General features: G+C 35.9%; 1 protein-coding gene across 4 annotated transcripts in view; it reads right to left on the bottom strand.

Moving 5' to 3' along the window:
- Positions 1-26,566, bottom strand: part of TTLL7 (tubulin tyrosine ligase like 7) — a 97,987-nt gene that overhangs the window by 22,857 nt on the left and 48,564 nt on the right. For all 4 annotated transcript variants that reach the window (XR_009538894.1, XR_009538895.1, XM_060139661.1 and 1 more), the window contains exons 12-17: positions 25,542-25,677; positions 21,444-21,530; positions 17,136-17,334; positions 13,427-13,632; positions 12,338-12,472; positions 10,188-10,268 (exon numbers count right to left, since the gene is read on the bottom strand). Coding sequence is in view for 2 of the 4 variants with exons in the window: in XM_060139661.1 (XP_059995644.1) it covers positions 10,188-10,268; positions 12,338-12,472; positions 13,427-13,632; positions 17,136-17,334; positions 21,444-21,530; positions 25,542-25,677 (844 nt within the window). In the remaining 2 variants the exon portion in view is untranslated. The remainder of the gene's footprint in view (positions 1-10,187; positions 10,269-12,337; positions 12,473-13,426; positions 13,633-17,135; positions 17,335-21,443; positions 21,531-25,541; positions 25,678-26,566) is intronic.

Below are 26,566 nucleotides of genomic sequence, written 5' to 3'. Positions count from 1 at the left end.
CTCTGTATATGCTTTGTTCTTAATTTCGAGGGAATTTTAAAGCATGATGGTCTAATATACTAGCCTACACATGGCTAAAAGCAGCAACTTCGGAAAACGGCCCAGGAGTTAGGGATAGGGAATGCAGCTGTGCCACTCCTCATGTTTCCTCCAACATGGAGACGGATAAATCTTCAGGCCTCTTGCAACCGAGCAAACAACTCTGCCTGAGGAGTGATCTCCCAGATTGTGAGACCAGCATGGTCTGGGCAACCCAGAAACTTGCTCGTTCTTTGCCAGAGCACCTTCTGGGAAGATACATTCTCCTTTGCTTCCCTTCATCTTTCAATTTCAAGCTCTGGTCCTGGAGAAAGGAGTGGGTTAGAGAGACCTGTAATTTGGAGGATATGAGGGCATATAAACCAAGGAAGCAAGAGCCCAAACCCTTCATCTCTCCTCTGAGTCTTCACATAGCCTCTCTCCTCTGCCTGGAACAGTCTTGCCCCATCTGTTCACCTGGTGAACTTCTATGTTTTACCTCAAACATCACTTCTCCAGGGAGACCTTTACCTGCCACTAAACTATTGTATGATCCCTGAATGCCCAACTCTTCCCCTATTAATAATTATATCTCATTTTATTTTAATTTCCTGTTTAGTTAATGGAGACTGTTAGCTACATAAAAAGAGGAATTATACCAGTATACCTACCATGTCCCCAAGGCTCAAAAGAGGTCTAGCACTTAGTAGGTGCTTGTCTTAGTGAAAATGCTTCCTGCAAGAAAGTGAAACCTATGCAAACAAGGTAAAAATCAGAGCTAACACTTATTGAAGGCTTACAATGGACCAAACACTGTTCTAATCACTTTTACATATAGCAATTCATTTAATCCTCAAAATAAAAACACTGAGATAGATAACACTGGTCCACAATCCCTTTCCAAAAATCTTGAGGCTAGATTTCATAATCATACACATTACTATTTCCACAGAAAAACATGTGAAGATTCAAACCAAGAGACAGACAAAAATAACAAATAACTTCCTGTAGGGTCATTGTCTCCAAAGGAGTTCCAGCGGGTTAGGTTTTGCTGCCTAATGGTTATGAAAAATGTTTGGTTCTGAAAACATTTTGGATCTCATTTTATGGATGAGAAAACCCAGGCATAGAGCAGATAAGTAACTTACCCAGGATTGCACAGTTAGGTAATGGATAGCTATGTAGCCAGACCCATGATCTTAACCACTACCTGCCAATGCCTCATAATTAATTTGATCTGTCCTGGTGCCAACAGCAAAATTCTAGAAGAGACTGTCTCTTCTTAGATTCAGATTCACCTCTAGTCAAGTAATACTTGGGAAAATGGGTGGAGTCACTGTGTACAAACAAGGTTGCCCAGGCACCCCCTCCAATAAGGCCATGCAGTCCATCAGGAACCAGTTTGCTTAAAAGGCCACACAGATGGGGAGACAATGCCTGTACCTCTAGCAAAACACTGGCTGAGTAATTTTAGGAAGGCAGAAAACAGGCAAGAAATCAGACTGGGATGAGGAAAATTAGTGTCAGTTCTATCTGCAATGCTATTTGGATTTCTGGGTGTTTTGCAGTTAGAAGTAAATGGATGGGAGATGAATAACTTGTGAAACACAAAAACAAATAGTCAGCAAGGTGCCCTTTGTGTTTACCTGTGGACTCATGTGAGGCTAACTTATAGAATATGTTAGGTAATGGATCCATTTCCTGACATTGTGACTTTTAAAAGCATCCCGATCCAACATCAAGTTCTCCAAGGGAAAAAATAAATGGGATATTCAGTCAATGAAAGCATTAATAAAATGAAAAGATTTATCTTTTCCATATGAAATATAGCACATTTGAAGGCATAAAGCCCACAGACAAATTCATATTTTGCAAGAACATACAGATGCTGAATGACAAACTGTTCCATATGGCTGAACAGTTGGTCCTAAATTAAAATAATGGCATGAGGTGAGGGAGGTTTAGAAATAACATTGAAAACACTACATGCTGTACTAATGATGCATGCAGCAGCCATGACATAGAGTAAAGGCATCTTTGCTGATGGAAAATGAACAGCCCTGTACAGCATCTATGTCAGCCCAAATGAAAAAGAGATGGAAAATAATAACGTCAAAATTCATGCAGAAGCAGCTACAATAGGTATTTTAAAAATTGCTATTTAGAGAAGAAATACTTGATAAACAAGGGTTTCTTAGAACCCCAAAATAAATGCAAATATTGTACAACCTTATTATCACTACTTATTTCTCTTCCTTCTCCAATCTTAGTTTATGCCTAGATATCAGAGAATAAGCTTTTCAGAAAATTAAGCATTCTTCACAGCCCACCATTGCTGTGATATTTTCATACTTCAAGTATATTCCTTACAAACTATATAAAGCAACTGCATTCTTAGCAGAAAGCTGAATTATGCTAGTGTGGAGTTACCACAACATGACATTAAGTAAGATCAGCTGATTCCATTTTCACCTGGTGCGGATTCCTTTCAGTAGTTTAGTCCTACATCACTGACCTTTAAATTTTACTCCCATTAAGAAAAATTTGAAATAAGACATGTGGAAGAGTTTGTGTGTATGGCATTCTAATCTTAAGAGTTTTGCAATATTCAAATGAGAAACTAGCAAAAGCTTCCAATACTGGAGCAGAAAAAGTGAGATACATATTTCAACAATGGTTTCTAAATGGAATTAAGAGATTTAAATGAGAGTCTTGTGCATTCCACATCTAGAATTCTCCTTGGGACATGGTCGTCTCTCAATCAATATTGTTGAGTGCATGTTTTAATGAGCAAATAAATGAATGAATAAACAACTCTCAAAATCCCCAATAGTGCCTAGTAGAGCTCTTGAACAAAATTGGCAACCAATAAATGTTTGTCAAATTAAATTGTATCACACACAACCTTTGTGGTAGTCATGGAGACATGCCATTTGAATCAACCAGCTTCTAAGAGTGCAGTTAGCTGACAGCATCCCCATTCAGGATCCATTACAACAGTCAAGCCAAGCTTATACTCTCCCCAGGCTGCTCCCGACCAAGGATTGAGCACGGTTGGGATACCAGAGGGGGAATATTTCTGCCCAGTGTGATCCTTCTAACAGGCAATCTGTGTTCTGGGCTCCCCATCAGCCTGACAGGCCTTTCTCAGAACTTCACTAAAGTCTGAAGATCTTCCTCCCTAATCCTCCTGCCTTCCATTCACTGGTGTTAGACCAATATTGCAGGTGGAAGGCTCTTCTACCTGCTCAAACTTTCTCTCCCCTTTATCCTTCTTGGGTGTCTTCTCTCATAAATGTCTTTCACTTCTAATTCTGTCTTATGTCTGCTTCCCAGGGAACTGAACTGACATAGCCATCCAATGATTATTGACTATCATCATAGTCCAAAGGATAGATCTGATTAATCCACATCCAGATGTTAAATTAGTTAAGTTCTTGGCCTTCTAAATGGGTAACTTTTAATAATACCTAATGCTACATTCTAAAGCTGACCCACATTTCTAGGTTTCTTTTTTGTCTTGGATGCAGTTTCTAGCTTTATAAAGCAATAGCACAGGTTTCAAACAGGTAAGTCAAATGAAGAGTCAACATGTTACAACCCAACAGACAAATTTTTATACTTCATTTATACATATTCTACAAAAAATAATTCTACACATGAAGAGTTCTTAGTAATAAAATACATCAGAGAAACAGCCTGGCATGAAGATCCTTAGAAGGAAAAAAAAGTCACCTGCATTTTATACCTTCTAAGCCTAGAGCACCTTTGCCATATGATGGCTTACTTCCTCACAAGAACTCTCCAATACTTAATGCTACGAACCTCAGAGAAGTTGTGAGAAGTTACCTGCCCCCGCAAAAAGGGCAGGGGCAGTACTGAACCCAAGTCCATATGACTACAAGTCCAGTTCCTCTTTCCACTACCTATTATTGCCCCTTTAGTTTAATATCAACATATAAAAGCTTTAAAAAAATTTTCAATACACTTTGCAGCTAATTATTATATTGGCTCTCTTGTTGTCAAGAAAAAAAAATATTCCAGTCAGTCAGTCATTCTCTGATCCCACTTTACCTCTGATTTCATCTGAAATAAACAAGGTAGGGAATAATGTATAATATATATTATTATAAATATATAAGGAAGTCTCATCCATCGCTATATATCCAGGAAATTAGAGTCTGTTTTGGGGCAAAAAAAGCCTTTTAAAGAACAAAATGGTTGATGAAAGAACAGGAAACAGAGTAATCGTAACAACTGGAAGAAAAGTTGCTACAGATAAGTTGCATACTGTGTAAATACTGGGCTTCCTCTTCTCATCATAACCTACACCTAGCATCCCTCAGCCACCTTTCCGGACCCTCCATGAACCTGGGCAACTTTGCAAGATAAACTTATTCTTGGTAAGATCAGCCCTTACTCTTCTCTGAGAGTCAAAATTCAAGCTATGAAATAATGCCATTTGCAGCAACATGGATTGCCATACTGAGTGAAGTAAGTCAGACAGAGAAAGACAAATATTGGGTTGGCCAAAAAGTTCATTCGGGTTTTTCCGTACAGTGTAATGGAAAAAACCACAAACGGACTTTTTGGCCAACCCAATATCATATGATATCGCTTATATATGGAATCAAAAAAAAAATAAGGTACAAATGAACTTATCTAAAAACAGAAATAGAGGCACAGATGCAGAAAACAAACTTATGGTTACCAGGGTGTGAGGGAAGAGGAGGGATAAATTGGGAGATAGGGATTGACATATACACACTACTATATATAAAATAGATAACTGATCAGGACGTACTATATAGCCCAGGGAACTCAATACTCTGTAATGACCTATATGGGAAAAGAATCTAACAGAGTGTATATATGTATAACTGATTCACTTTGCTGTACAGCAGAAACTAACACAACATTGTAAATCAACTATACTCCAATAATTTTTTTTTTAAATTCAAGCTATGAATTCTTCTGCCCCAAAAAGAACTGTCTATTAAATTACCTTGTAGAAGAATGACTGTAACTGCTTGGGTAGCTTTGTGTTGGAGATGGGACATCTTATCACTGATAACAAGCACAAAGGAAATATAGTAGCTTTGATTAATGCCAAAATGGAAGATGCAACAAAGGAGTTCAAAGAAAAAGGTGTTTAAGTTGTAATAAAAAACATGCCCTCTCTCATCAGTGCTCTCACTCCCTTAACATAACAGGGTATGATGAATACAGGGATGCAGATGCACATCTGAGAACTGGAGGGAAGGATTACACAAAGATAACTTACTCCAAATATTCTTAGAGTAAATCAGTATAGCAGAAGTCACTATACTGACACAAGTACTTGCTAGTAAATTTATAAGCAAGTATTTACTTTTACTCGAAATTTATAAACACAATCGAGCATAACAACCCTAAAACATGAAATAGATTGTTTCTTCTAATTGATAAACATTATTACTATTCATGCACATCATTTGATCACCCCATACAATGTTTTATCAGACCTTCTCATATAACATGTTAAAAAAACATAACAGCATTATCTTAATTTGTTGATGTTCAGATAAATACATAGCACTAGTAAAGAAACAAGGGTAAAGAAAGAAGAAGCTAACTTGCTATTGACAGAATCCACAAAAGAGTCTAGATTTGAATCAACTGAACAAATGTTTATAGAAAGCCTACAGCTGACTACAAAGTAAGACACACCTCCCCCCCTCGCCCCTGGCTTTTAGAAAGGTGGAAAAATTAATACAGAAACCTCTCAAGTCAGATCATAAGTGCAACTGAGTATGAAGTACTGTGAGGATTTATAATAGGGAAAGATAATATCTGGTTATGGGGGAATACAGACAGGCCTCACAGAAATGCCTGTGTCTCCCTGTCATTCTTTCATTTCTAAAAAGATTATGTTCACTTGAAAAAAAACAGAAATATACAAAAACAAAAGGAAACATGACACCAAATATTACTACTTTCCTTCCTCTGGCTCAGTAAGTCTATCCTCCAGAAATAAAATATCTTAATTTTTGAAATTTTTTAACACTAGATATATATTTTTAAAACAGTAAAACTCAGAGTGGTGATTTAAAGTAGGACAACACATATTACTGTATAACTTGTTTGTTTAATTTACTATCTTGGTATAAGATGGCATATGAAAAGGAAAAAGGCACTCTCTCTTTGAGATGCCCAAGGCAATGGTGACCTTAATGGACATCCTTGCAAACCCTCTGATAGAATTTCTCAGCAGGAAAATAACTGAGAAGGTTCTCATGTAAGAACTTAGAAGGCTACACGTGGTCAGTCTAGATCCACGCTCTTAAATGCAGTAGTCACTAGACACATTTGGCTATTTACATTTAAGTTAATTAAAATTAAAAGTTCAGTTCCTTAGTCACAATAGCCACATTTCAAGATCTCACTCAATGGCCACATGTAGCTAGTGACCACCGTATTGGACATCACAGATACAGAACATATCCGTCATTGCAGAAGGTTCTATGGGACAACACTCACAGTAAATAAACCTGATATTTTTATTTCACCTGGCTAGAGAATGGATTGGTCACAAAGACTGCATGGGTAACTAATGAAGAATAAAGATGAAATCCACCCAAATCTGGAAGGCTCCCTCAGTGCCAACGTGAACCACACTTAGTTGGCACTCATCACTCTGAACCAGAATGCTTCCCATATGTGAAAAGAGATGCCTGACGGCTGATGGACTCATGGCCTCCCAGAAACCATGCACTTGGTGGCTGCTTATCGCTTATATTCTTCACTCATGATTAGTAAAATCTGGCTAATTTTACCAATGTACATATGTTGCATATGTCACAAGTCATAATCTTGTGCTGTATCTCAAGTTAAGATCTATGATTCCAGAATAGCACTCAATTTAACACAACTGAATAGTATGGATGTACTATAATTTATTTAACCATAAATCTACTGATAGATATTTAGGCTGCTTCAAGTGTTTTGCTTGTACAAATACCACTGCAGTGAATGCTCATGTGCATAAATCTTTTACACATACATTTTATACAGGTTATTATTCTGTAGGACAGAATGCTGGAAGTGGTTTTGCTGAGTCATAAGGTTGTGAACATTTGTAACTTTAATAGATACAGCAAACTACCTTTCTAAAGAACTGTACCAATGTGTTCTCTCTCTAATAGTATAATAAAGCCCCTTTTATCCAGACTATTTCCATCATTGCATATTATGTCTTATTAATTTTTGCCGATATGTTTTTTACTTGCTTTTCCTTCAGCATTAGTGAGGACAAGATCTAGTTCCATGTTAATTGGCTCTTTGAAGATCCATAAATTGTCTTTTCATGGCTTTTTTATATGCTTTTCCATTTTATTTATTAACTTTACAAGATAGTATGTCTTCTGCTGATTGATCGGTAGGAAGTATTGGTTTACTTGTGCTACTTTGTGTTTTATGTGCTGCAAACATCTGTCCTCTTCAACATCCACCCCTTTCCCCTGCCACCAAATTCTCCTCACCACTTCTGCCTTTTAACCTGGTTTAAGACATCTTTTGCCATCCATTAAGTTTTTATGTCATCAAATATGTCGTTCTTCTCATTTATGATTTCTGGGTTCTAAAACCTAAGTCTTCCTTATGAAGTTGTTTCTTCATTCTAAGATTATAAACATAGCTTTCTGTATTTTCTTTTAAACTTTTAATATTTTTTTACATATAAAACTATCATCTATCTGGAATTTATTTCTGCATATGGTGAGAGGTAATGCTCCAACTTAATTTTCTTACAAATAGGTAGTCAATTGTTTCAGTATCATTTAGGGGAAAAAATTATCTTTACTCCACTGATTTGAAATGTCACATTTATCAAGTATTAATATCTTATAAGTATTTTAATCTGTTTCTGGGTTATCTATTTTGCTTTAATTACCAATTTAGCTAAACTCTTCTATCTTCTAGGTTACAAAAAGTACAAGGACTTGAAAAGATTCAGGGTTCCAATTCCACGAAGAGGTCCTTATTTTAATGAATAAGGCCACAGTTAGTGACTTGACAAACAGGAGTACTGGGCTTACAGTATGTTTTCAATCTACTTCTGTTACCAGCTTTGTTACACCCTCCTCAACAGCAGCACAGTGTTTGGCACATGACAGGACACTAAGTTGTCCTTTGTTGAATGAGTTAATGCTTAATAATGAGTTCAGTTTACTCAGAGGAAAGTACATAACTTCAAAGTCATTATTTGATCGCTGTCAACTTTCAGCTTACTAGCAATAAGTCCTAGAAAGGGGAAGTAATAGTTGGCACTATTTAGGAATACAACAGCTTCACTAAAGCTACTAAAATAGTACATCTCCCCCCAGATAATGTTGCAATGCATCTATGGGCCCCTCGGGCTGCTGGCCACTCCCCTCTCCTACTCTCTGAGATGTTGTACTGTCTCTGAAAATCTCCAAAGCCCCTCCCCATTGGAGGAGAACCTTCACATCTTCCCACCACAATGCCACAGACTCTACCTTCCCTCCTATTAGAATAAGTGCTCCTGGTAGGACAAACCTTCCCAGCTTACTTACTTCGAGGATTTTCTATCACGTCTCTTTTCTGTACCATTCCTCTCTTCTAGATCATTCTCATCAGCAACTAACAAGTGTAAATAGCTTCATCTTAAAACAAACAAACAAACAAACAAACAAAAAATACCTTGTCCTCAACCTACATACCTCTCCAGCTACCACCACATTTAACTTTCCCCTCTATAGCAAAATTCCTTGAAAAAGTGCTTGGACTAGCTGTGCTTTTTCCCATTTCTTGAACCTACTCCATTCAAGTTTTACTCCCCACCATTCCCCTGAATTTGTTATGATCAGGTAACCATTAACCTCCAAGTTGTCAAAAACAACAGTCAGGTCTTGGTGTTCATCTTATAACTCCTATCAGCAACATCTGACTCAGTCGATCACTCCATCCCTGAAATAATTGCTTTACTTGGTCTCAAGGACCCCAAGTTCCCATGGTTTTTCATACTTTACTGGCTGCTCCTTCTTAGTTCCCTTAGATTAATCCCTCCACCCCATCTCTCTGATTTCTGTACATAGAAGTGGCCCAGGGCTCAGTCCTCAAAACTCTTCTCTTTTCTAACCACACTTACTCTCTAGGTAATCTCATCTAGCCCCAAGGCTTAAATATCCTAGTGACCCTTAAATTTTGTATCTCCATATGCAACCTTAGCTCTGAACTAAAAAACTCATATATACACCTACACACTCAATATCTTCAGTTGGATGTCTAACCAATATATCAACCTTAGCAGGTCCAAAACCAAAATCAAAGTAAAACAAAACAACAGGAACAACAAAGCCCTGCTCTTTCTCCAGCATCCACCCAATTCAGTTACCACCCTAGCTAAGCAACCATTAGCTCTTGCCTCAGTTACTCGAAAAACCTACCTGGTCTCTACTTCTGTTCTGCCACATTCCCTCTCCCCTAGTTCTATTCTTCACAAGTAGCTCTCATGAACCTTCTAAATTATAAACCAGACTATGTAACTCCTCTGCTCAAAATTTTCCAGTGTTTTTTCATTACTTGGAATAAAACCCAAAGACTGTCCATGGCCTGTAAAGTTGTGATCTGACCCCTGATTATCTATCCAACTGTCACCTCCACATCACTCACTCTTAACCAGCACAAACCAACTATCCTGCACATAAGGAAATAAATGGTGTCTCCTGTCTCATGGATACATCAAGCTGACTTCCACCCCAGGGCCTCTGTATCTGCTCTTCCCTCTGTCTGATGCATTGTACCTACAGATGTCTGCATAGTAATTTTCTCATTTCATTTAGGTCACCTTCTCTCAATTTTTTAATCCTGATTTATTTTTCTTCATAGTACTTAATACTACCTTACATTCCAGTATATATTGGTTTATTGTCAAACACCTTAACTAGAATATAAGCTCTATGAGACCATGGAATCTTTTTTTAATCTACTTGTTTATCCTCAGAAGCTAGAACAGTGCCTGAAACATAGCAGATACACAATAAATATTTGTTGAGGAAATGAGTAAGCAGATGAGCATTTATATAGTTTGATTATGAATGTGGCTTAATGATCCTAGCTTAATACATAATCCAAAAGAGCAAACCTGTTTTTGGATATTCATTACTCACTTTTCGTTGTTTTACAGAGTCCAATTTTATGAGCCAATATGAAGCCACTTTTGTTTTATGATACTTCCAGTTATCAATCATCTGTTTTGGAGGAGAAACATTAAGAAATTTAATCTAATTAATTTGTGAAATGAAAGCACTATAATACTATTTGCAATAAAGAATGTCTACTTTCATAAAAAGACATGCGAAAAGACTTTTAATGTAAGATAAAGAAGCCATCTGAATTTAAAGCTTTTCTCTTTTGCTGTAAAAAAAGCACACAGGGCTTCCCTGGTGGCGCAGTGGTTAAGAATCCGCCTGCCAATGCAGGGGACACGGGTTCGAGCCCTGGCCCAGGAAGATCCCACATGCCGCGGAGCAGCTAAGATTGCAGCCACCGCAATGAGAAGGCTGCACACAGCAATGAAGAGTAGCCCCCGCCCTCCGCAGCCAGAGAAAGCCCATGCGCAGCAACGAAGACCCAGTGCAGCCAAAAATAAATAAATAAATAAATAAAAGATGTGTAAAAATAAAAAAAAAATAAAAAAAAAAAGCACACAATCTCTAATGGTTGAAAGTCAAATGTCTTCAGGAATATAAGGTTTGGGAAGAAGCCCAAAACATAGATTTTTCATTTTAATTCCAAGAACTGTATTTACAACATCATTCACAGTAACAAAATATTGAATAACACATTAGAAGATAGCCTATATTTAATTAGGATTCCATTATGCCCGTTTTGTTTTTTCTGCAAATCTGCAAAATTTCTGAATATATATTCTAGTTATATATATTATAATGAATAGATAAAAATAGTTGCTGCATAAGTAAACATATAGTAAATAATCTAATGTCTTGTATAATTATTAATATCTTTTATCAATTATATAAGCCTATATCCACGTTTTTTATAGAACAATCACAGTAGCCACAAATATTAGTTCTACTCTGATTATCTAATTTTTCATCTAGCTGATTCAGAAAGGTATTATATAACTTATATCTCTAAGATATAGAAATAAAATGTCTGGTACAAAGACATCCTACTTTATTGAATAAAATAACGTATGTAAATAAAAATATATCTAGCATAATGCTTTATAACTAATGTCCATTTTTCTTCCTTTTCCCCTGATGTAACAAATAGCACCTCATTTGCAAACAAAATACCATTTCACTTTTTAAAAAATATATAACAAATGCAACGCATAATATTTGGGGATTTTGGTTATAACTATGTTATGACTACAAAATACAAATTGCCATTATTGATTTGTTAACTAAGAAAGTCTTTTTTATTATTGTTTTTTGTTTGTTTTGTTTCTAGACAGCGCTTTTAGACAGGCCTAAAGTAAAGCTAAAAGGTGAAAAAGCCAAATGTATGGCTGTGGTTTTTATCCTACAACTGGCCACTAGATGGTGCCTTCTCCTCTGGATTAAAAAAAAAAAAAAAAAAAACAGGGAAACCAGAAAACAACGTTCTATTCTGAGGAATTATCTAAGAAGGACAATTTGAGAAGAATTCTTGAATGAAGAAATAGAACTCTGAGTGAAGAAATGCTCTTTCACCAAAAATATTCGAATACCTTGGACCTTCTTTCTAAATTAGGAGTAAGTCATTGACTTTAATGTGAATTTTAGGACTCTGACATTTTAGAACGTTCCACTGGGTGGTGCAAATGCTTGTGTAACAAGAAAACACACACAACATAAGCCATTTCAAAATCTGACTAACACCATGCAAGGTGTCACATTCAAATATTCTGGACACTTTATGCCCATGGCCCCACTTTTTTCCTTATTATCTCATTCCATAATAGATCTTTCTAAATCGTTACAGAAGCAGGCTTAACTTGATGTGTCTTTAATCATTAAGAACAATAATTATTTAACACTAATTATTTTCACTTGATGAAGCATCATTAAAATAGGACTATACACTAAAAGATATTTTGCATTGCTGATTATAAATGTGATTTCATTGCTCGTGAATCATAATGATTAAAATAACCCCTGTATCTTCTAAAGCTTGTGGAGGTTGAAAAGAACATCAATTAAGTTTACTATGTCATTGAGGATAATGCCATCAAGCAATAAATTTTAATATTTTAAGAAGAAGAATAAAAAGGCATGAGCTCCTTGGTATTTTATATACATCAAATACTCACATCTTCTATCAGAAGTAATGATTCTGCATCTGATTTTCCTGGAAACCGAATCTTCATGTCCTTGAGAACAAATAAGGTCTGACTTGTTAGATCGTCTTCTTGTTCTTTTGGTCTCAGTTGCCGCAAAGACTCACTCTTAAATTTGAAAGAATACAGATATTTGGAGGGGGTCTTATTTCATTGTGCCACTATAATCTGAAAGATATTTCTAGGTAAAAATGATGCACTTTTAATTGACAAAATAACAATAAAAAAGGAAGAAAATAATGTTTTTACATTTATTCTTAGCATTAAAATCTTAGCATTAAAAGCGTATGATTTCCCAAGAGTGTCTTTCACACTTCCACACAGTTGTATTTTATGTAGCTCAAAATACTAAAACAAAAATACAAGTGTTTAAAAAAGACTTCCTGGTCAGTTTCATTTTCTACATATACCTTAGGCAATTCTTGATTAGAAAAAAAAGCATTCATTGTTACCCAGTGAAATTCATTCACTTATATTCTTCAGACTCTTCCCTTTGGAAGCAACTTCCACATTAAATAAACAAATTAAATAAGTCCCTGGTCTATGTGAAGGTACATGGAGATATCTATTTGAGCATTTATAAAACTAATACTATATGTTAACAACACACAGGAAACATTATAAACAATGCCGTACTTCAGTGCTCTAAGGCTAATTTACCAATAGTTTATTTTTTAAAACTATTAATCAATAGTCCTATTAAGGAAAATTTTCCATACCACAAATTTCCCCAAATTTACAGATATACTGTACAGTACACTGGAAAATCACATATTTACTCAGATGATTTTCAACAAAATTATCCTACTCCATCAGCAAATGGAAAATAAAATACTATTCTCAGTGTTCATCCTCAAGTTCTGTGATACAGTGAAGTCTGCCTTTTAAGAGTCCATACTCAGTTATAGGTGAAGAAAGATGAATAAATGCAAATTCCAGGAGGCCATGAGTTGAATTATAGAAAGGATCTGAAGTTCAATCTGTCCTCCTTCCAGCTAATCTCTTTGCCACTTAAATCCTAAATACAGCGCTAATCTCAGGGGAGCAAAACAGAAGACTTACCATCGGAGAGTCGGCAGAGCTGGAATCATTTCTTTGAGGCGGATGCCCCATGTAGGAGGAAGCACGGTTTAAAGAATGTGACCGAGACCCTGAAGCTGACCGGGATGATGATATCACTTGTTGAGCAGAAAAGGGGCGGTTGTCTGCACTGGATGGTGATTGAGAAGAGATGGACCGAGGGCAACTGACTGAACGCCTTATGGAACCTATGGATGATGGAGAGGAGGGATCGCACAGTAGCAGAGTTAGTAGAAGTTTTCCACTGTATTGGATCTATACGAAGTAATAATTAGCAGGGTGGCAGTAAATGTCAAAGCATAGGCATCATCATGAGAATATGAGTTTGGAGTTAATTCTTCAATTTAAGCAGTGAACTTGGTGCAGAACCCCTGTCATGTGTAAAGAATGGCTATCATGAGAATAATACTTATACAGTACTTTAATGTTCTATTCTCAAAACATGACATAAAAGGAACAAAAGAAAGGAATGCTAACATGTATGGAGCTCCTTCTATAAACCAGGCATCATGCTAGGTGCTTCACTTTTATTTTTGTTCTCACAGAAACCCTCTGAAGTACAAATCTCCATCACCTGGAGACTCAGAGAAAGAAATTTCTCAAGGTCACATGACAAGAAAGTTACCAAGTTCAGATTTAAATCCTGACTTAATGGCAGCAGCCTCCCTCTTTCTATGACGTCATGATGCCACCTACTATCTTCAGACTAGACTGGTCGCTCATCAGAATCTGTGTAGAGGTTAGAAATAGAATATTTTACAACAGGATTCATAGGGGGAAATGGATAGGAGTCTATATAATGGCCAGGATAAGTGGATGTTATAAAATTTAGGGCCCATGAGAATAAAATAATGATAATAAAACAGAAGAAAAACAAAGATTATCCTAATGAAGTTTAAATATGTAACTGGTTATTATAAGAGTAGTACTAGACAGATAAGTCTTCTTATTCACAGGACAGAAGAATTTTAAAAATTAGATTTACATTCCTATAGTAAAAGATTTAAGTGAAGAAAAATGTCTGGATCAAAAGGGTTGTTATCAGAACAACTAGGGAAAACCACAGAACCTCCTCCTCAGGGCATATTGAGAATATTTAAAAAAGAGAACCAACTATTCCAGGTAAATTTTAATTCCTGACACAGAGAAATAGAATATCACTCAATATTATCAACATTTATATCCTTTTTAATACATATATTCTTTATACCCTCTGTTGTATATTCTCTCTCGGCTTGGGAAATATATCAATCACTCTTCATTAATTAAATAATTTAATAAAACTCACATGAAGGCAGGATGAATACCCAAATATTTCTCTTCATTAGCTGTTGAAAAAAATTTAAACCTTTATAAAGGCAATGGACATGAACCTTATGTTTAGGGAAGTATTTCTAAAGAATATTTTGAATTGATGATAAGTCTAATAGTCCTCTTTTGGTTCTGGAGAGGACCAAAAAAGTATACTCATTCAAGCTATAAAAGATGTTAAAAAAAAAAAAAAAACCTTCCATTTGTTCCAACCTCCTTCTGAACCTGAAAGTCACACTATTTTTTTAAAGAACGGTGCTTCTAAAAAGGGCTGTGTGGGGTACATAACACTCGTCAATCTTCTACTAAGAAATACCCATAAGCATGTACTAATACCTACACCTTGGCCCTGCTCTCTTCAAGGGCTTACAGTGATGGGTTTGGACATATATAATCTGATCATAGCTGCAGAAAGAAATATCCTTTCTCTTGAGTCACCAGAGATTTCCATTTTTTCTTCTGCATACACTAGAATTCAGACAGAATAACTAAATAGCTAGACATGCCAATGATACTTAGGTAGATTAACAATAAATGGTTGAAACTTGCATACACAAATTATCTGAGAAAAAAATACTTCATATAGTTTTGTGTAGGACTACCATATATCAAATCTAAATATATCCTTTGGTACTGTAACAATTTTAAATTGCCAAAATTAACTATCTACAACAGAAAGCATTGTACATAATCTGGATTTTTGTCCTCGGTTATCAACATCCCTTTGTAGAGAAAACTCAAGGAGTGTTTGTGGCTAAAATATTCCTTAGTGTAAGATTAAAGAGGGAATATAAAACAAATTGAAACCCTTGCTGCAATTCTTAATGACTATAAAAACAAATAACCAATAAGGAAAAAGATATTAATTGAAATAGACTAGCTATAAAGTGTGAATTTATGCTTAAAAACATTTCTAGTACACTCTTTGTCTGATCTCAATTTATTAACCTATTGGTCTGAGAAGAAAGAAGAATCTCAGAGCTATAGGAGCCCTAGCAATTTTTTCTCACCACTACCCTTATCCTCTGTCAGTTCCTGCTGTTAAGGATACACACATTAGCCAATAGAAAAGGGGCTCCAAAACTGACAAGATCTGGGCAGAACAATGTCAGTTTCCAAAAGAGAAACAGAGTCATATTTACACAGAGATGCACTGAAAGTACTTAAGGAGCTTTTAAGAAAAAGGGAAATAATAGATAAAATAGCTTACAAACTCTGGAACAGGTGCTCAATAAACATATATTAAAGGAGTAAATAAACAAATGAAATGGAACATAATACGTTATTTCCCCTCCAAACACATAAGCCCTCAAAGACAGGAACGTTAGCACGTATCTTTATGGAATAATTTGGAAGTAAAAGAAAGACCATTGAAAACCTTCAACTATTAGGTCTGCATTCCTTATGCATTTTCTCATAAGTCTGGAAGGCCAGGTTTAAAACATACATATTATCAGGTAACTATTAAACCATTGCTGGAGATAGAGCAACAAAGGCTCAGAAATGTGTTTATTGCGTGATTGGACCGGTCCCTTTGTGGAGCCCTAGGATGAGGGAGGACAAGGCAAACAGCGAGATGAGAAACAGAGGTTAAGAAAAGTCCTGCTTTGGAGGCAGCATCAGGAAGGGGTATCTGACTGAGCCTGGGCAACAGCAGTACCACACTGGACATCTGGGGATGAAAGACGAATAACAGACACAATAGTGGACATTTGGGATCGAAGAAGGAATGAAAGACAGGAGAATGGAAGAGAGAGAAAATGGGAAAAGGAATAAAAGAGGAAAGAGGAAAAAGGCAGCAGGAAAGGAAGGAGACAGAGAAGCTGGTTGGTTCCTTTCCTGAATACTTCCTTCCTATACACCGAAGCCCTGACTGAAGTGCTTACCCGTGACGAAAATGGGAGGGAACAAAACTTCTAACTATTTCACAATTGTGTGGCTCACAGATACAGTCAAGTCAAATGCCTAGGGAGATCCACACATTTTTAAAAACAGGCGAGAATATGAAACAAAATGAGTGCCAGAGTGGGGAATGCAATGAGAGAATATTTGGGCTTAAAAGAGAATGCAGTCATCAGATCAACCATGAGGCACATTTTACACAATTCATGCAGAAATCTAGGACTTAACAAAAACTTTGAAATATAGAAGAATGGACTGTAGAGATCCTTAAGTCAACTCTTTTGTTTTCTATTTGCAGACCCCGAAAAGGGTTGTGGGATCCAGACCTAATCAAGGTCTGGTTGGAGAAGGAAGTGGGATAGAATCCAGGTCTCCTCACACACAAGGGTTCATTTGGCCCAAGGTCTTTTTATTGAGTTCAGTAATTTCAGTTCCATAATTTGTCACATAACAACTAAATTAGAAGAAATTAACTTACTGGATGGTTGGATTAATCTGTAGTGGTTGGACTGTTTAAGATTATATGTAACTTGCTTTTCTCTTTTCTTATTTTGGTACTCTTCTTTTTCATTTTCTTCTGATTCTGAAGAGCTGCTGCTACTACCATAGCTGCTGTCACTGCTGTAGTACTTCTGTCTTTTTGTTATCTCGGTACTCTCGGGCATGGAAGACAGAGGCTAAAATGGAAGGAAATGTGATATTTTGTTAGAATTCAGAAAGGCTCATTCACATGATTACTTACTATTTTTAATTTCTCACTTACGATTACTGCTTTTCACTTAAGTCTGAAAAAGCCCCCCGAAGTACTACTGCTCTAATGCTATCCACTAATTGTTCTGTTTCTATGAAATATTCTTTCTTAAATAATACAGTTCAGTCATGATGAGGAAAATGCCGTTTATGCACGATTCAAATAAAGGACCAAAATATCCACAAAGAATAACAAAATAAAGAAAAAACATTTGAGCTAAAAACATAAAAATCAAACATAGCTTCTCTTCATTCCATGCAGAATGATTACTCATTACTCATCAAGACTCAGAGGTATACCTCTGTTGTATCCCTAATGTTCAAAATCACTCAACAAATGTGTATTTGTGTGTGTGTGTATGTGCACTTGTGTGTGAGAGAGAGAGAGAGAGAGGAGAGAGAAGAAGGGGAAGGAGGGGCAAGAGAGGCAAAAGTAAAATAAAATAAGGAAGCAGAAGCCAGATAAACCACTATAAGTAAAATAATCCACTATCAATAAAGTAGGTCATATCTTAAAACAGAGCCTATGAGCCTATGATACACTCAGATAATATGCAACAAGAAGCAAGGCATTCCTCACATGTCTAATTTCTCTTTGGACATTTTTAGAAATAAAAATTTTTAGTTAATTATCCACTTTCCAAATTGGCCATGCACAAACTCACAGCTTTGCTTGGAGGATTTCTACCTCTGTTACATAGGATCTGGACATAATGGAGTAACATTACTTTTCATTGCCCACACTACATTTTTAAAAAGGGATATAATGTAAAAATCAGTATGGCATAAATTTTTTAGAGGATAAGTGCCATGTAGAAGGGTAAATCTGTAAAGATTTTAAATGCCAGGCTATCATGTTCCAATAATATCTCCATCAGAATCACTTGTCTCTGAATCTCCCAATCAATGTGTTTCCAATGATGCCAGCTGAAGGAATAAAAGATAAGTGGGACATCTTCACTTCAGAAAGAATGTGCACAACCAAGAGCACAACAGTTTTGTAACTTAGTCATTTTAAGAGACAATTACACATGCCACATGCCTCTTATTTCCTGGGGAAGGTTCCTGCAGTTGTATACTAGTTTCTTGTTCTCTGTTAAATCAAACAAAAATGCTTTGATGTTAGCATACACCATAATGAAATCCTGGGTTACCCTGAGATTTCACTGAAATAAGGTATATCCTCTCATGTAACAGTGTAGGATGAAAGATAAAGAAAGAAATAACATTTCACGAAGTGCCTGGAATACATAGTAAGCCAAAGCATGATGTTCTTAAAGTTACTGTCTTAGCAGAGGATGAAAAATAACCAAAGCGGGGAAGTAGTTTAATACACTAAGGTACCAACTTGTGTTTAAAAATATGTTCTCCTTTTGATAGTCTTAATATTTACTGAGCACTAACAATGTTCAAAGAGATATGCATAAAAACATTTACCAGTAACACAATCATCAAACATTTTGACAGTCTTAGGGAATATGAATTCTAGAGGAAGGATGTTTCTTCAGAAGTCTAGCGTACCCAGAAGAAACAGTGGCACAATCAGGCTTGCTAGTAGTGCCTTCCTTCAAGTAGGCAAACAGCTTTAAAGTTTCTTAAGGAGCTTGACTACATAATGAGTTACTCGATCCTATAAAGAATCACAAAGGGAAACGGATAGTTGAACCTTTGTGTCATATATGCATTTGGGATTTGTTAACCAATACACTGTTAAAGCAATAAGTAATAAGAAGTCACAGCAACATAAACTCCAAACAGTGCCGTAACTACAAATTGGAATTTGTAAACCGGCGTTGAGTTCTGACACAAACCATACCATTTATTTTTATGTCCAATTGTATTATGAACTGGCTCATATATTAAAATATATATAAATGGCATAAAGAATAATAAATACTAAGTACCTAGCACTTGGCTGAAGAACAATGCTAATACTTTACGTGATATTATTTACATAGCTAATTAATACTTCTTAGATTCTCAAATAAGTGAAAAGTTATTTCTCCCAAGTTCAATTTAACCTTGATAACCTTCAATTATTCTACCAGTAAAGACACTGGAAATCAGTGTTTGACATGTGATAACAACCCTCTAAAAAGGAAAGGCTGCTTTGAAGTTTGGCTCACTCCAGACCCTCAGTATACCTAAGGTTACAAGTTATAAAAATAATTTTACTTTTTTTACTTTTTACCTTTTTACTGATTATGCAGTTTTCAACACTTCAAAACATTTCTGGTGTTAATAACTATAGGAACTAACCAATTCATTTCATTTCAACGAATACATTGTTAGTTCCTACTATTTGCCTGGAATAAGAGGGGTTGAAATATACACAGTGTGAATTCTGCCCTCTAGGAGGTTATATTTTTATTTGGATGATAAGCCTTATTTGATGAAGCAAAGGAAAATATAAGACAGTAGAAGACTGACTTAGAGCCTTTGCATTTGCCAATCTTCCATGAATATTGTGCCCCCAGGTTGCCTCATATCTGGTTTGCCAAATTGCTAAATAATTAATATACAAAGTTTAGAGACTTTCCGATGTTTTCCAAAATGAAGCAATAACTCACGAAGGTATTGACTTTTACAGATACCCTAAAAAATATTTGTTCCAAAGGAATTATCAACATCTTCTACAGTTCTTTGATATAGAATACATAATTCAGAAGAACAGTGCCTGACATTCAAGGTCTCTGGTCTTCATCAGATATGTATCTTTTACCAGGTTCATCTTGCACCAATTTACTCTCCAAGAATCTTCCACCTGAGTCATACCAAATTCCTTGTCATTTCTCCAACATCCTAAGCAGCATCATACCTCCATGTCTTTGCCTTTAATGTTCAATTCAAATGGCACTGCCTTTATGAAGCCATCCATAATCTACCAATCCCTTTCTTCTCTATGTTGCTGTAGCACTTCCCACTCCCTTAATTACAGTACTTGCCACAATATACCCTGGTTTTTGGTTCACCTATCTGCCCTTCCACTAGTCAGTGAGGTCCTTGTGGACACATTCAACAAATTTAACTAATGGTTTTGAGAACCTACTAAGTGCCAGATGCTATGCTAGGTGCTAGAGATGTAAAGATGGAATACACCTCCTATCCTCAAGGAACTTACAAGCTCATACTAAGGCAAGCATGCAAACAATTATTTGTCACATCTGCTCTATAAAAGTGTCACTTGTGGTACAGCAATAGAAGGAGGGAACAGAAGATCTAAGTCCAGCTAGGAGAAAGAGGGAAGATTTCACAAAAGCAGCTGGATTAGGAGGGGGGTCTCTAATCAATCAAGCAATTAATCAATTATTCTTTTAATAGGCAAGCATTCCAGGCGTATAGAAAAAGCATGACAGAGCATGATGTATGTAAGGATATAGTAATAGTTCAGTATTGCTGAAATGTAAAGTGAAAAACAGCAGAATGAAAAAACTTTCCAAGACTTTACAAATTCAACTCTTTCCTACTCTACTAGCAAGGACTTTGACATATAACAAAAGAACATGTGGATGTCATCACCACAGAGCAGATGAAGGTAAAGCAAACACCTGCCTATTTTTGCCAGCATGACAGCTTTCTATGTCTTCCTAGAAACTGTAACTATTTTTCCTTACAAAATTTCAATATTGCCGTGCCAGCAAAAGATGGGGCTCCCCATTAGGATCTCTGGAGTCATGATTTGCCTGATCTATAATGCTACACGTCTCTGATAATTATATGTTTGGAGATAGGAAAACATAATACTGAGTATAGAATGAGGGTACCAGTTCTAGGTCCTGCTTGGCCCTGACTCACAGGGCTTTCACTAGATGAGGGAAAGAGTCAGAAAATGAGGAAAACTATCAAAACAAAACAAAGCTTCTCCTGAGTATAAGAAAGCATGATCTTCCTAATTCTATCTTCACTGGAAACACAGTCCACAGAGTTCCTTGAAAGTAGCATCAGTCATTCTTACAGTGAGAAATACAAAGGGAAAATCAACTGTCCTTAGTAGAGTCTATCTACTCTGATATTAAGGAAGATAAAGATACTGCACCTTTGGTCCTCGAGACTTGGCAGTTCTGCCCATCAACTTTTCGTCATCAATTTCACATTGTTCCAGAAGATCCAAAATATCTTCCTCCTTAAAAAATATTTAATTAAAATTGTTATGACTAATGGACTCCAGAATTAATTAAAAGATTATTAATCTTGTGTACAACAAGGATTCCGAAAAGTATTTAACAAAGATTGCTCAGATCAAATGAGAAATAAAGGGTCATGGCAAACCCTCTTAAAGAAACTTTCACTAAAACCTGGCAATAAAAATAATACTTAGCTGAAATCTATTATGTATTGATTATCATAAACAAATATATCCTTATGTTCTAGTATACTATTAAAATCTTAGAATACAATACTTCAATAAATTAGCCTATTGGACACTTTAAAATTTCTAAAAGTTCACTCTAATTTTTCCAGACCGCAATTTCATCAATCATTGCTGTATCAATTAGTGCAAAATAATATTACGACTGCAGACAGAACACTGATGATTGGCCTAATAGTTTCATTTAGAACAATCTAATGTCAGTATTTAGGTAATAGGCACAATTTAATGAAACTTTAAAATTTTTACCTATTGCACACGAGTATCTTTAGAACTTTATGAAAGGTTTTCACTCTATAGGCCTAACACCTTTTCTCATGCTCTTCTAGAGTCACTTTGAAGTCAAAGGGTAAAGTTATAAAAACATACACCCAAGTGGATGTTGAGCAAACCAGAGCAATAGGAGTACAACAGCTTTACTAAACGAGGTAGAGTTAACTGCTTTCATTGAGTTATTTATTCAACCTATACAAATATCACAACTTCATTTATATATTTATGATTTATATCTGTGCTTCTTTTTTTAAAAAAAGGGTTTTAGAGAAACTAGAAATCTCACTGTGCAATGGAAATCTGTAAAATAGGTTACTCTTCATCGCAATCTAAGATTTAGCTATTAAAATATCAAAAGACTCTTAATATAAAGTTTGATTAAACAATAACCCTACAAAGGATTCCAAAGACAGCAGCACAAGACAGTTAAAAAGTAAGGAGTTTTGCTTCTATTCAGGAGAAGGAAGGTCATATAGACAGCATTTTCATCATAAGAGCTAAAAAAAGATGATAAACTAAATAATCATATATTTTAAGACATTAGAAAGCTGTGGATAAAAGTAGTGTAAAAGGAATTATACCAGAGAGGGAAAAGTTCTCCCTAGGTGAGCAGAGATAAGTGGCCACTTTCTACTTTACGTTCATTTGTCAGGTCTGGACACAGATGAGCAGAGATTAGGTCTATAATAGAGAGATTCTGTGGGGGTAAAGAGAATCCAGTGGAGTTTTCAAAGGTCACGCGGGCTACTGAGACATCTAGAAGAGCCCCACAGAGCTGGTTCTCTTCGCCTGCTGGGTCTTTCCAATAGCAATTTTAGTTGAGTATGTAGTAGAATAGGAGGATAGAGGCATGGATGGAAAACCAGAACTAGAGAGAAGCTCACGCACTGCAACAAAGAGCCCGCGCTGCAACGAAAGATCCCGCATACCTCAATGAAGACCCACGAGCTGCAACTAAGACCCACCACAGCCAAAATAATTAATTAATTAATTAAATATAAATAAATAAATTAAATAAATAAAACTCTATAACCATCGCCTGTAGTGTACACATTATTTTCAAGTAGACTTGGACATTCACTAATATAAGTACCATATTGAGTTAAAGCAAGTCTCAATTTATTTTACAAGACTGAAATCAGAATATGTTTTCTAACACCAATGAACTAAGCTAGAAACTTTACCAAAACTAAAACTAGAACATTTTAAATGTATGGAAATTAAGCAACAAACTTCTAAGTAACCAAAATAAAAATAAAAAAATAATTTAAAATGCAGTTAGTAAAAATACAATATATAAAAATGCTAGATATAAGGGTAATATACAAAAATAATCAGGTGTTCACATCCTGGCAACAAGTTAAAAATTAAAAAAAATTACAAACAATATTATCAGCAACAGCAGCAAAAACATCAAATACTTAAAAATAAATTTAATGAAAGATGTGCAAAAACTATAAACTGAAAACTACGAATATAGCAGAGTTATTAAAGATCCAAGTAGATGGAGAGATATGTCATATTAATGGATCGGAAGACTCAGTATTGTTAATTCCCCAGAAATTGTTTTGTAGATTCCTCAGTCCAAATTAAAATCCCAGCAGCCTTTTTTTGTAATTAAAAAATTAATCAAAATCTAGGATCAAACTGATTCTAAAATGTGTAGGAAAGCATAAAAGGACCTAGAAAAGCCAAAAGAGTTTTAAATAGAATAAATTTAAGGACTCACACTACCTAGTTTTGCCACTCATTATAAAACAACAGTAGTAAAGACTGTGTGAGTGTTATATAAGAAGAGGCTCCCAGATCAATGGAAGGGGGCAGGCAAAGTGGTGACATTTAAACTAGATTTTGAAGAATCAAATTGAGACTTGAAGCCTATTTATTATGTGCCAAGGTACTTAAAACAGACTATTTTAATTAACCTCAATTTTAGTTTCATAACCTGTCAAGTATACTTTTAATACTACTATTTTAGTGATCTGATTGATCAAATAGTTTAATGTAAGTTTACAAAATTAACATGTGGGGGAGCTGGAATTTGAATGTAGGTCTATCTGGCTCCAGAATCCTTAGGATTCCTAGGAGCAGAGTGATGGGAAGATGGAACAGAGGCTGCATCCAGAGGAGAGAGAAATGACATTATAAAACAGGTAGAGGAAAATGAAAAGGTCTCTCACTGTCTGGGTCAGGAAAAACAAAAAGACCACAGAACATAATTCTAATGGTGAAAATACTTGCATATGTCAAAAGAGGGATATTTAAAGGAAAAGAGCATTGGGGTATACAATATTCCTTCTGCTTCTGTCCCTTAGGCCTAGCCAGCTTGAAAATGGCTTTATATCCTCCTGTTGCAGAATTTTAGTGAAAAGACCATAGCAAAATCTATCTATAATAAACTTTATCATGATTTTTGAATCACTCAATATAACAGGGTATCCAAGATACTGGAGGTATCACTCTAGGGAGATTTCCAGTAATGTAAAATATAAACAATTTTAATAGGTCTGTGTGATGGAATGAAGAACACAAGGAAGAGTAAGTACGTGAGTAAATATGAATACTTAGAAAACTATTAAAGACCACTGACTGTTTAGACAACAAATAAAAACTTGTTTGTCCAATGGAACATTAGCAAGCATGATGCTAGCAGAGGCTTGATTAGTCGCTGCACTCTGGGCTTGTCCTCTTGAAATGCTCCATTTTGGAACCCTGAGCTATCGTATTAAGAGATCCAGTTACCCTCCTTACATGGTCATGTAGAGAGAAAGAGACACCCAGCCTGCTCCCCAGATGTTCCAGCTATCTCATCTGATGCACCAGACACAGAAGTGAAGCCTTCTTGGATTTCCTTCCCCAGTTGAGTTGATAAATGCAAATATATGATTCACTCCAAGCTAGCTCAGCAGAAGAACCACTCAACTAAGCCCAGCCAAGACTGTGGAATAATGAGCAAATAAATGCAATGGCTTATTATACTGCAAAAGATAACTAACAGACCTTTTAGTAAGGCAAATAGATTACTCTGTGTGTGTGTTTCAATTACCTCTCATATGCCAGGTCTATGCAGTATCAGGAAAAAATTATAACGTTAGTTACAATCTAACTATGTAGCAATATAGTTACATAGTTAACTATATTGTTAACTATGTAACTCATATCTCATTCTCAAACAATGAGAACATCACAAACCACTAGGTTATCTCAATCTATTTTTTTATTCAGTTATGTATAAATAACTGTAATAAAACATTTATTAAAATAGATTACAACATAATATCAACATTTTCTACTGCTTAACTTGTCTTGTTAAAAAACATCTTATTTATGAAATCATTTGGTTGGTTATGAAACATTACCAACTGTTAAAATGGAAGGAAAGTGCATCTTAAAAGTAAAATGTTTTTATATGTGGAATTAAGATGGGTTGTTTATAAAGACATATTGTGTGGCTTCATTCTTTTTTTTCTTTATAAACATTCATTCCTTTACCTTCATCTTTTTCAAAGGATTATTCATCTCTCGCTGGAATGAAGCTGCTCTTCCTGAAAGGAAGGTCTGAAAGGCAACAGCCAACAAATTTTCATACTTTTCAAGTAGTGTTTTATCTTCAGGAGGATAAATTCGCCTACAATAAAATCAGATAAACCAGCTTGTTTAAAAAAAGCTATCATAGCACAAGAGTTAAGGTCAACTACATAGATAATTCTTGACCATCTACTCTGTCAGTCACTTTACTAGGTGCTAGAAATAAAGGTGAATATAGTTACAAGAAATCCATAAATTTTCATTTGTTACCAATACAAATTGAAGTTTATCTAGAAAATTATCATTAAACAATGCAGTTCCAGAAGGCACAGTATAAAGGTTTGGTCAAGGGGAGGTGGTTGAAGAAGAATCACAATTGGGCATATTGAGAAATATAGAACTTTACTGGAGAGAGTTTAGGTGATGAGGGATAATTTGAGAAGTTTTAGACTCAGTGTGATTATTGATGTATACCAGAATGTAGGGATTAATCCTAATGATCTTTTGAGGGGTGGTGGAATTTGTCTCTCTGGTGGAGAGAATTAGGTAGACGTAGGGTGAGAGGAATGTGTTCTCATCATCACTGTTGATAGTGTTAAGGCCGGAAAGAACATCTTACCAGGAGTGCGGGAAGCTCTATGATGTCAAATCCTCCTAATTCTGCTGAGTCAGTATCAAAGCTTGGGAGGAGGGGCTGTCTTTCCAAGAACACAAAGAGCTTAGGGGATCCCCTTTTCTCCTGTCAAAGGTGATACTGCGGAGGAGGTCCAGTTCTGTACAGTCCAAACCCCTTTCTATTGTCTCATACCTGCCTCCTCCAAACATTTTCATTATTTGCCTGGTTCCTGATATATTTGAACTTAAAACAAAGTACAGGGGCTTCCCTGGTGGGGCAGTGGTTTAGCGTCCACCTGCCGACACAGGGGACATGGGTTCGTGCCCCGGTCCGGGAAGATCCCACATGCCGCGGAGCACCTGGGCCCGTGAGC

This window comes from Lagenorhynchus albirostris, chromosome 2 (assembly GCF_949774975.1).
Source record: "Lagenorhynchus albirostris chromosome 2, mLagAlb1.1, whole genome shotgun sequence".
NCBI lineage: Eukaryota > Metazoa > Chordata > Mammalia > Artiodactyla > Delphinidae > Lagenorhynchus > Lagenorhynchus albirostris.
Note: the sequence above shows the minus strand (reverse complement) of the source record. Positions and strands in the feature narration are given on the sequence as shown.